Below are 11,948 nucleotides of genomic sequence, written 5' to 3' on the forward strand. Positions count from 1 at the left end.
CCATTAACAGATGGAACAGTCTTCTATAGGAGATGGACAGCTGTATTCTTACCTGGACTTGTCAAGAGAACCCTTAGAATTGTGCTTTACTCTTTCTGTCTGCCTTTCTGTGGTTTTAGAGGGGTTCTCAGCTTTTTCTCTCTCTCTCTTTGTCTGTCTGTCTGTCTTTTCTTTCTGTTATTTCTTTCTTTCGCTAATCTTGCCCACGCAAGGCTTTGTCAGGTCTCTCTCTTCATCCTCTGTCTATCCTTCAATCTGACACAGAGTGTGGGTGTTAACCTTGCTGTGTGGGTTGGTATTATCTTGTCAACATAAATCACTTGAGAACGGAAACAATCTCTCCCATATTTCTCAATCTGTACAGACATTTTACCTTTTCTGAGGTAAAAGTAATTTTCTAAATGTCCCCAAAAATGCAATATGAAATCAGCAGACTTAATCAAGGTGAGGGAGAACGAGACCGAGAGAGATGACCCTCTGTCGTAACCCCACCCCTTTTTGTCATGGCCAATCAAATGTGTCTGAGTGTCTGAATCACCATTATTGCTGTGTGTCACTGACACAGTGAGCACTGAGTGGGCGGTGAACTTGAACACAACCAAAAGGCTGTGATGATGTTGTTAGAATTGATTTAAAGCCTTCCATCCCTCCCTCTCTTCCCTTTCTTCTCTATCCCTCCCTCTCTTCCCTTTCTTCCCTTCCCTCTTTACCATTCCTTCCCCTCTTCCCCCTCTCCATCTCTCTCTAGACCACCATGGTGTCGTTGGAGGGTCTATCTAAGGTGGTTGACCCCTCCCAGCTGACCTCTGACTTCGAGGGAAGTCTAGAATACAACCATGACGAGTGGATCGAGGTACGACCAGCCAATCAATCAATCAATCAATGGTTTGCAAAACCCAAAATACACCGACGTAAACACACACTTTAGATCTCTTAGTCAGTACTACAACCACAAGTCAATCAATCAATTTATCAATCAATCCATACAGTGTCTTGGTTCTTTTCCAGGTGCGGGTTGCGTTTGAGGAGTTTACGGGGCACGCGGGTCACATGTTGTCGAGGCTGGAGGAGATGCAGGAAGTGGTGGCGAGGAAAGACTTCCCCACGGACCTGGACGGGGCGCGGCGCATGATAGAGGAACACGCCACGCTGAAGAAGAAGGTCATCAAAGCTCCTATAGAGGAACTGGATACGGAGGGACAGAGGTAGGCTACGCACGCACGCACACACACACACACACACACACACACACACACACACACTCAGACTGATGGTGAGGCTAATTTTACACTGCTGGTGGTGGTGTGTGTGTTATTTCACGTTGCGTCCTCTCTCCCAGGTTACTGCAGCGTATCCAGAGCAGTGAGTCGTACAGGAACTCTAACGCCAGCGGTGTGTGTAACACTGACACCCAGGGGCTGGTGCCACGCGTCGCCACCCTGCTGGACAAACTCCACAGCACACGACAACACCTCCACCAGGCCTGGCACATCAGGAAACTCCAGCTGGACCAGTGTTTCCAGCTCCGCCTCTTCGAACAGGATGCTGAGAAGGTACCATGGATGGAGATTAAAGGAAAAGACAACAGCTAGTGGGATTTATATGTGTGTGTGTGTGTGTAGGGGGCTGAATAGATCCAGTGTAATAGACTGATAGAGTATAATTGATACCGTCAATAGTTACTGTAGAATAGACAGATAGCAGTGTTGGACTTGTTGCTTGTTGCTAGGACACGATAGACAGTAGTTCGCTCTGAAGAGGCTCTTGGTATTCTCTTATGACACTCAGCTCATCTCTCTTCTTCCTGTGCCTAGTGATTCACAGATGTATGTATGTACACACATACACATACAGTACCAGTCAAAAATGTTGACACACCTACTCATTCAAAGGTTTTTCTTTATTTTTACTATTTTCTACATTGTAGAATAATAGTGAAGACATCAACACTATGAAATAACACATATGGAATCATGTAGTAACCAAAAAAGTGTTAAACAAATCAAAATATATTTTAGGTTCTTCAAAGTAGCCACAATTTGCCACATCCTAAGATTGATATATTTCTTAATTCCATTATTTTACTTTTAGATTTGTGTATATTGTTGTGAATTGTTAGATATTACGACACTGTTGGAGCTAGGAACACAAGCAATAACATCTGCTAAATATGTGTATATGACCAATAAAATGTGATTTGATTTTGATTTGATGACAGCTTTGTACACTCTTGGCATTCTCTCAACCAGCTTCACCTGGAATGCTTTTCCAACAGTCTTGAAGGAGTTCCCAAATACACTACCGTTCAAAAGTTTGGTGTACATTAGAGATGTCCTTGTTTTTCATGAAAACATACAGGAAATCAGTGGCAAAATTAATAGGAGATATAGTCATTATAAATAAGGATTTTTAATTGAAATAATAATGTGTCCTTTAAACTTTGCTTTCGTCAAAGAGTCCTCCATTTGCAGCAATTACAGCCTTATACAGACCTTTGGCATTCTAGTTGTCAATTTGTTGAGGTAATCTGAAGAGATTTCACCCCATGCTTCCTGAAGCACCTACCACAAGTTGGATTGACTTGATGGGCACTTCTTATACGGTCAAGCTGCTCCCACAACAGCTCAGTAGGGTTGAGATCTGGTGACTGTACTGGCCATTCCATTATAGACAGAACACCAGCTGACTGCTTCTTCCCTAAATAGTTATTGTATAGTTTGGAGTTGTGCTTTGGGTCATTGTCCTGTTGTAGGAGGAAATTGGCTCCAATTAAGCGCCGTCCACATGGTATGGCATGGCGTTGCAAAATGGAGTGATAGCCTTCCTTCTTCAAGATCCCTTTTACCCTGTACAAATCTCCCACTTTACCACCACCAAAGCACTCCCAGACCATCCCATTGTGTCCACCATGCTTGACAGATGGCGTCAAGCACTCCTCCCTCCAGCATCTCCAGCATTTTTTTCTGCGTCTCACAAATGTTCTTTGTGATTCGAACACCTCAGACTTAGATTTGTCTGTCAATAACACTTTTTTCCAATCTTCCTCTGTCCAGTGTCTTTTGTGTTCTTTTGTCCATCTTAATATTTCTTTTTACTGACCAGTGTGAGATATGTTTTTTTCTTTGCAACTCTGCCTAGAAGGCCAGCATCCCGGAGTCTCCTCTTCACTGTTGAGACTGGTGTTTTGCGGGTACTATTTAATAAAGCTGCCAGTTGAGGACTTGAAGTGTCTGTTTCTCAAACTAGACACTCTAATGTACTTGTCCTCTTGCTCAGTTGTGCACCGGGGCCTCCCACTCCTTTCTATTCTGGTTAGAGCCAGTTTACATTGTTCTGTGAAGGGAGTAGTACAAAGTGTTGTACGAGATCTTCCGTTTCTTGGCAATTTCTCATATGGAATAGCCTTCATTTCTCAGAACAAAAATAGACTGATGAGTTTCAGAAGAAAGTTATTTGTTTCTGGCCATTTTGAGCCTGTAATCGAACCCACAAATGCTGATGCTCCAGATACTCAACTCATCTAAAGAAGGCCAGTTTTATTGCTTCTTTAATCAGCACAACAGTTTTCAGCTGTGCTAACATAATTCCAAAAGGGTTTCCTAATTATCAATTATCCTTTTAAAATGAGAAACTTGGATTAACTCACACAATGTGCCATTGGAACACAGGAGTGATGGTTGCTGATAATGGGCCTCTGTACGCCTATGTAGATATTCCATTAAAAATCAGCCGTTTCCAGCTAGAATAGTCATTTACAACAATGTCAACACTATATTTCTGATCAATTTGATGTTATTTTAATGGACAAAAAATATGCTTTTCTTTCTAAAACAAGGACATGTCTAAGTGACCCCAAACGTTTGAACTTACTCCGCATCTCACAAAGACACAGCGTTTGGATCCCAAAATCTCAAATTTGGACTCTTCAGACCAAAGGACAGCTTTCTACTGGTCTAATGTCCATTGTACCTGTTTCTTGGCCCAAGCAAGTCTCTTCTTCTCATTGGTGTACTTTAGTAGTTTTTGCGGCTGCACTTGAAGAAACTTTCGAAGTTCTTGACATTTTCCGGATTGACTGACCTTCATGTCTTAAAGTAATGATGGACTGTCGTTTCTCTTTGCTTATTTGAGCTGTTCTTGCCATAATATGGACTTGGTCTTTTACCAAATAAGGCTATCTTCTGTATACCACCCCTACCTTGTCACAACACAACTGATTGGCTCAAACGCATTAAAATTCCACAAATTAACATTTAACAAGGCGCACCTGAGAATTGAAATGCATTCCAGGTGACTACCTTATGAAGCTGGTTGAGAGAAGGCCAAGAGTGTGCAAATCTGTCATCAAGGCAAAGTGTGGCTATTTTGAAGAATCTCAAATATAAACTATATTTTGATTTGTTTAACACTTTTTTGGTTACTACATGATTCCATATGTGTTATTTCCTAGTTTTGATGTCTTCACTATTATTCTACAATGTAGAAAATAGTAAAAATAAAGAAAAATACACACACACACACACAAGAAAGTGTTTTTGCACACTCACGTTTCTACATTCACACGTGCAAGCATACATACACATACAGTAGTCCCGCTAAGCAGTATACAGTACACAAAATGATACACCCACACACAAGCACAATGATACAGTCCCAAGCACACTCTACTGCCTGTAGCTGTTAGCTGCCTGCACTATCTCGTCTCTAACGTGTGTGTTTGGGTGTCTTTCCCTCAGATGTTTGATTGGATAATGGCCAACAAGGGTCTGTTCCTGGCCGGCTACACCGAGATCGGCAACAACCACCCACACGCCATGGAGCTACAGACGCAGCACAACCACTTTGCTATGAACTGCATGGTAAGAACACACACACACACCGAGCAGCAGGCTATTACACAGCTAGAAGCTGTATCCATACAGGTTTACATAATGGTTCTGAAACGGAGATGCATCGACTGTTTTGCCTCAGCTAGATGATGACTCTGCAGATGGAAACGCGCACTGACATTTAGCGCTGCACTAAAATCAATACAAGCTCTCTCTCGTGTGCACACACACCCTGTCTAGTTGAGGCTAGGTCCATAGGGAATCCATAGGTAGCTATTACAAAGCTGGCATGCTTCCATACTGACATCACTCCAATCCTTTCTACAACCAGAATCTGGAATGCAAGTACGCTAAATTGGGGTTTTCGGTATGGACTAGTGCTCACTCCATTTGTTGTTGTTGTTGTGCTTATTGTGAAATATCTGTATGTTTATATGTCTATTATCTGAATAGATAAATAAACCAAATCAATGTTTCTCTCCCTCACCCCAATCCCCTTCCCGCTCCAGAATGTGTATGTGAACATCAACAGGATAATGTCAGTGGGTAACAGGCTATTGGAGTCTGGTCACTATGCCTCGGTGCAGATTAAACAGATTTCAGGTCAGCTGGAAGCGGAGTGGAAAGCCTTCGCTGCGGCCCTTGATGAGCGCAGCACACTGCTGGAGATGTCTGCCGCCTTCCACCAGAAATGTGACCAGGTGGGTGGTGGTGGTACAGACACTCGTCACACGCAGGAACACATTAGAGGTCGACCGATTAATTAGGGTTTTCATAACAATCGGAAATCGGTATTTTTGGAGACCGATTTGGCAATTTTTTTTACAATTATTATTATTTTTGTTACATCTTTATTTAATCTTTATTTCACTAGGCAAGTCAGTTAAGAACACATTCTTATTTTCAATGACGGCCTAGGAACGGTGGGTCAACTGCCTCGTTCAGGGGCAGAACGACAGTTTCAATCTTGCAGTTAACTAGTCCAACGCTCTAACCACCTGCCTCTCGGTGCACTCCACAAGGAGTTTACCTGTTACCCGAATGCAGTAAGCCAAGGTAAGTTGCTAGCTAGCATTAAACTTATCTTATAAAAAACAATCAATCATAATCACTACTTAACTACACATGGTTGATGATATTACTATTTTATCTAGCTTGTCCTGCGTTGCATATAATCTGACTGACCATACAAGTATCTGACTGAGCGGTGGTAGGCAGTAGCAGGCTCGTAAACATTCATTCAAACAGCACTTTCGTGCATTTTGCAAGAAGCTCTCCGTTGTGCTTCAAGCATTGCGCTGTTTATGACTTCAAGCCTATCAACTCCCAAGATTAGGCTGGTGTAACCAATGTGAAATGGCTAGCTAGTTAGCGGGGTGCGCGCTAATAGCGTTTCAAACGTCACTCGCTCTGAAACTTGGAGTGGTTGTTCCCCTTGCTCTGCATGGGTAATGCTGCTTCGAGGGTGGCTGTTGTCGTTGTGTTCCTGGTTCGAGCCCAAGGAGGAGCGAGGATGCACAAAGTAGATGTCCTAACCGACTTGCCAAAACTATAGTTTGTTAACAAGAAATTTGTGGAGTGGTTGAAAAACGAGTTTTAATGACTCCAACCTAAGTGTTTGTGAACTTCTGACTTCAACTGTACATACATACACATTCTCTGGTGTGTGTGATCTCTGTATGATGAGAGTGTGCAGTGAGATTACAAATAGATTAGAATCCTACTGTGTTGGTTTGTTTACTATTCCCATGTGACTTCTTCTTTTATTTTATTCTTTGCTACGTCTCCTTGTCCCCCACGTTGAAATCGGGGAGGGGACTGTGGATCGGTCTCCGTCAGTCGATCTGGCAGTCCGTTCGTATGTTTGTCACACGCGATATCTCAGACAGCGCTGGCCCGATTTTGACAAAACTTGGGTGAATGATGCGTCTTACCAAAGAGATCCGGCACTTACAACTTACACTGATTGGTGGGAGCTATAGTAATGAACTGAAATGTGTGAGTTGCACCAGAGAGGATGAGGCAAAGCGAGAGGGATAACTGGGCCCAAAATCTGTCTTCTCCAGCAGGTGCCGTTTTTTCTTTGGCACAGTACATGGAATACAGGGAGTGGATTAGCTAAAGAGACTGCAGGGCTCGACATTCAGGGCTGCCCACTGGCCAGGCAACATCTGCCGAGCTCATCGGGACAGTTAATCATGCTTTCATATGGCCCCTTTGGGCCAGTACGTTTCCAAACTCAGAAATACACTGTATTTATAAACACTGTAAAAATCACATGATGTTATTAGTGCCAGCGGGAGTTTTTTCAGGACTTTAAACAAGCAACAAGATCATATTTAGTCTGTAATCTAACTAATGATTAGCCTATTGTGGTAAAAAATGCAGAGAAGCAACCCCATGTAGCCACGAGGCTGCATCAGACAGGTGATCATGCTTCAGCCATGTAGCCACGAGGCTGCATCAGACAAGTGATCATGCTTCAGCCATGTAGCCACGAGGTTGCATCAGATAGGTGATCATGCTTCAACCATGTAGCCACGAGGCTGCATCCGATAGGTGATCATGCTTCAGCCATGTCGCCACGAGGTTGCATCAGACAAGTGATCATGCTTCAGCCATGTAGCCACGAGGTTGCATCAGATAGGTGATCATGCTTCAACCATGTAGCCACGAGGCTGCATCAGATAGGTGATCATGCTTCAGCCATGTCGCCACGAGGTTGCATCAGACAAGTGATCATGCTTCAGCCATGTAGCCACGAGGCTGCATCAGACAGGTGATCATGCTTCAGCCATGTAGCCACGAGGCTGCATCAGACAAGTGATCATGCTTCAGCCATGTAGCATCAGATAGGTGATCATGCTTCAGCCATGTAGCCACGAGGCTGCATCAGATAGGTGATCATGCTTCAGCCATGTCGCCACGAGGTTGCATCAGACAAGTGATCATGCTTCAGCCATGTAGCCATGAGACTGCATCAGACAAGTGATCATGCTTCAGCCATGTAGCCACGAGGCTGCATCAGACAGGTGATCATGCTTCAGCCATGTAGCCACGAGGCTGCATCAGATAGGTGATCATGCTTCAGCCATGTCGCCAGGAGGCTGCATCAGACAGGTGATCATGCTTCAGCCATGTAGCCACGAGGCTGCATCAGACAAGTGATCATGCTTCAGCCATGTAGCCACGAGGCTGCATCAGACAAGTGATCATGCTTCAGCCATGTAGCCACGAGGTTGCATCAGATAGGTGATCATGCTTCAGCCATGTAGCCACGAGGCTGCATCAGATAGGTGATCATGCTTCAGCCATGTCGCCAGGAGGCTGCATCAGACAGGTGATCATGCTTCAGCCATGTCTCCACGAGGCTGCATCAGACAAGTGATCATGCTTATTGCTAAAATAGCACACCTGCCTGATAATATGTACAGGCTCTTAAAGGTTTAATATGGGCTATATGTCATCATTCAGAATGGGGAATGGTTTTATTTTATTATCAGATTGTATGGTTGGCTAACGAAATCTCCCACGATTGAAATTCTGCATGCATAACTTGCTTTCCTGTGATCTTGGCCCAGTTTTCACTTGCTACTGGCCCAGTGTGCCACTCTCAAATTTACTTGAATGTCAAGCCCTGGACTGGTACCCAGGTGAGCTGCCTTCCATTTTCTGGGGGGATGTTTACTGTTGCTTTGTTTTTCTTTTATGTTTTTTTTAGTTGTTTTCCTCTATTGTCCCATCAGGATTGGAATCATTTACAAAGAACTAACCTAGCCATGTGACATCCAGGTTATCATGGTGGAATCATTTACAAAGAACTAACCTAGCCATGTGACATCCAGTTTATCATGGTGGAATCATTTACAAAGAACTAACCTAGCCATGTGACATCCAGTTTATCATGGTGTAATCATTTACAAAGAACTAACCTAGCCATGTGACATCCAGGTTATCATGGCGTAATCATTTACAAAGAACTAACCTAGCCATGTGACATCCAGGTTATCATGGTGTAATCATTGACAAAGAACTAACCTTTTTTATTTATTTCACCTTTATTTAACCAGGTAGGCTAGTTGAGAACAAGTTCTCATTTGCAGCTGCGACCTGGCCAAGATAAAGCATAGCAGTGTGAACAGACAACACAGAGTTACACATGGAGTAAACAATTAACAAGTCAATAACACAGTAGAAAAAAAAAGAGAGTCTATATACATTGTGTGCAGAAGGCATGAGGAGGTAGGCGAATAATAAAAATTTTGCAGATTAACACTGGAGTGATAAATGATCAGATGTTCATGTACAGGTAGAGATATTGGTGTGCAAAAGAGCAGAAAAGTAAATAAATAAAAACAGTATGGGGATGAGGTAGGTAAAAATGGGTGGGCTATTTACCGATAGACTATGTACAGCTGCAGCGATCGGTTAGCTGCTCAGATAGCAGATGTTTGAGGTTGGTGAGGGAGATAAAAGTCTCCAACTTCAGCGATTTTTGCAATTCGTTCCAGTCACAGGCAGCAAAGAACTGGAACGAAAGGCGGCCAAATGAGGTGTTGGCTTTAGGGATGATCAGTGAGATACACCTGCTGGAGCGCGTGCAACGGGTGGGTGTTGCCATCGTGACCAGTGAACTGAGATAAGGCGGAGCTTTACCTAGCATGGACTTGTAGATGACCTGGAGCCAGTGGGTCTGGCGACGAATATGTAGCGAGGGCCAGCCGACTAGAGCATACAGGTCGCAGTGGTGGGTGGTATAAGGTGCTTTAGTGACAAAACGGATGGCACTGTGATAAACTGCATCCAGTTTGCTGAGTAGAGTGTTGGAAGCTATTTTGTAGATGACATCGCCGAAGTCGAGGATCGGTAGGATAGTCAGTTTTACTAGGGTAAGTTTGGCGGCGTGAGTGAAGGAGGCTTTGTTGCGGAATAGAAAGCCGACTCTAGATTTGATTTTCGATTGGAGATGTTTGATATGAGTCTGAAAGGAGAGTTTACAGTCTAGCCAGACACCTAGGTACTTATAGATGTCCACATATTCAAGGTCGGAACCATCCAGGGTGGTGATGCTAGTCAGGCGTGCTGGTGCAGGCAGCGAACGGTTGAAAAGCATGCATTTGGTTTTTACTAGCGTTTAAGAGCAGTTGGAGGCCACGGAAGGAGTGTTGTATGGCATTGAAGCTCGTTTGGAGGTTAGATAGCACAGTGTCCAAGGACGGGCCGGAAGTATAGAGAATGGTGTTGTCTGCGTAGAGGTGGATCAGGGAATCGCCCGCAGCAAGAGCAACATCATTGATATATACAGAGAAAAGAGTCGGCCCGAGAATTGAACCCTGTGGCACCCCCATAGAGACTGCCAGAGGACCGGACAGCATGCCCTCCGATTTGACACACTGAACTCTGTCTGCAAAGTAGTTGGTGAACCAGGCACGGCAGTCATCAGAAAAACTGAGGCTACTGAGTCTGCCGATAAGAATATGGTGATTGACAGAGTCGAAAGCCTTGGCAAGGTCGATGAAGACGGCTGCACAGTACTGTCTTTTATCGATGGCGGTTATGATATCGTTTAGTACCTTGAGCGTGGCTGAGGTACACCCGTGACCGGCTCGGAAACCAGATTGCACAGCGGAGAAGGTACGGTGGGATTCGAGATGGTCAGTGACCTGTTTGTTGACTTGGCTTTCGAAGACCTTAGATAGGCAGGGCAGGATGGATATAGGTCTGTAACAGTTTGGGTCCAGGGTGTCTCCCCCTTTGAAGAGGGGGATGACTGCGGCAGCTTTCCAATCCTTGGGGATCTCAGACGATATGAAAGAGAGGTTGAACAGGCTGGTAATAGGGGTTGCGACAATGGCGGCGGATAGTTTCAGAAATAGAGGGTCCAGATTGTCAAGCCCAGCTGATTTGTACAGGTCCAGGTTTTGCAGCTCTTTCAGAACATCTGCTATCTGGATTTGGGTAAAGGAGAACCTGGAGAGGCTTGGGCGTGGAGCTGTGGGGGGGGCGGAGCTGTTGGCCGAGGTTGGAGTAGCCAGGCGGAAGGCATGGCCAGCCGTTGAGAAATGCTTGTTGAAGTTTTCGATAATCATGGCTTTATCGGTGGTGACCGTGTTACCTAGCCTCAGTGCAGTGGGCAGCTGTGAGGAGGTGCTCTTGTTCTCCATGGACTTCACAGTGTCACAGAACTTTTTGGAGTTGGAGCTACAGGATGCAAATTTCTGCCTGAAGAAGCTGGCCTTAGCTTTCCTGACTGACTGCGTGTATTGGTTCCTGACTTCCCTGAACATTTGCATATCGCGGGGACTATTCGATGCTATTGCAGTCTGCCACAAGATGTTTTTGTGCTGCTCGAGGGCAGTCGGGTCTGGAGTGAACCAAGGGCTATGTCTGTTCTTATTTCTGCATTTTTTGAACGGAGCATGCTTATCTAAGATGGTGAGGAAGTTACTTTTAAAGAATGTCCAGGCATCCTCAACTGATGGGATGAGGTCAATGTCCTTCCAGGATACCCGGGCCAGGTCGATTAGAAAGGCCTGCTCACAGAAGTGTTTTAGGGAGCGTTTGACAGTGATGAGGGGTGGTCGTTTGACTGCGGCTCCGTAGCGGATACAGGCAATGAGGCAGTGATCGCTGAGATCCTGGTTGAAGACCTAGCCATGTGACATCCAGTTTATCATGGTAGAATAATGCACTGACTCTCAAAATATTTCCAAAATGAGCAATGCATAGTTACTTGTGTTCCTGTCTCTACAGTACATGGGTAATGTGGACTCGTGGTGTAAAGCGTGTGGAGAGGTGGATCTACCCTCGGAGCTCCAGGACCTAGAGGATGCTATCCACCACCACCAGGGCCTCTACGAACACATCACTGCTGCCTACTCAGAGGTAAACAGCACTGCTGCATACCCAGAGGTAACATAATGTGTGTTGGTGTAGGTGTGGGTCAGTGGAAGCTGCTCGGAGGAGCTATAGGAGGACGGGCTCATTGTAATGGCTGGAATTGAGTTAATGGAACGTTAACAAACACATCAAACATATGGAAACCACATTTGACTCCATTCCATTAATACCATTCCAGCCATTACAATCAGCCCGTCCTCCTATATCTCTCCCCACCAG

At 44.7% G+C, this 11,948-nt stretch overlaps 1 protein-coding gene across 9 annotated transcripts in view; it reads left to right on the plus strand.

Moving 5' to 3' along the window:
- The window catches only part of LOC109903459 (triple functional domain protein), a 130,194-nt gene that overhangs the window by 45,891 nt on the left and 72,355 nt on the right, over positions 1 to 11,948 (plus strand). For 7 of the 9 annotated variants that reach the window (XM_031788802.1, XM_031788797.1, XM_031788798.1 and 4 more), the window contains 6 exons: positions 749 to 853; positions 1,009 to 1,205; positions 1,340 to 1,553; positions 4,737 to 4,859; positions 5,339 to 5,530; positions 11,583 to 11,741. In XM_031788802.1, the coding sequence (XP_031644662.1) occupies positions 749 to 853; positions 1,009 to 1,205; positions 1,340 to 1,553; positions 4,737 to 4,859; positions 5,339 to 5,530; positions 11,583 to 11,741 (990 nt within the window). The remainder of the gene's footprint in view (positions 1 to 748; positions 854 to 1,008; positions 1,206 to 1,339; positions 1,554 to 4,736; positions 4,860 to 5,338; positions 5,531 to 11,582; positions 11,742 to 11,948) is intronic. The other 2 variants (XM_031788799.1, XM_031788803.1) reach the window with 1 other exon arrangement.

The sequence above is a fragment of the Oncorhynchus kisutch genome, linkage group LG14, assembly GCF_002021735.2.
Source record: "Oncorhynchus kisutch isolate 150728-3 linkage group LG14, Okis_V2, whole genome shotgun sequence".
Lineage (NCBI taxonomy): Eukaryota > Metazoa > Chordata > Actinopteri > Salmoniformes > Salmonidae > Oncorhynchus > Oncorhynchus kisutch.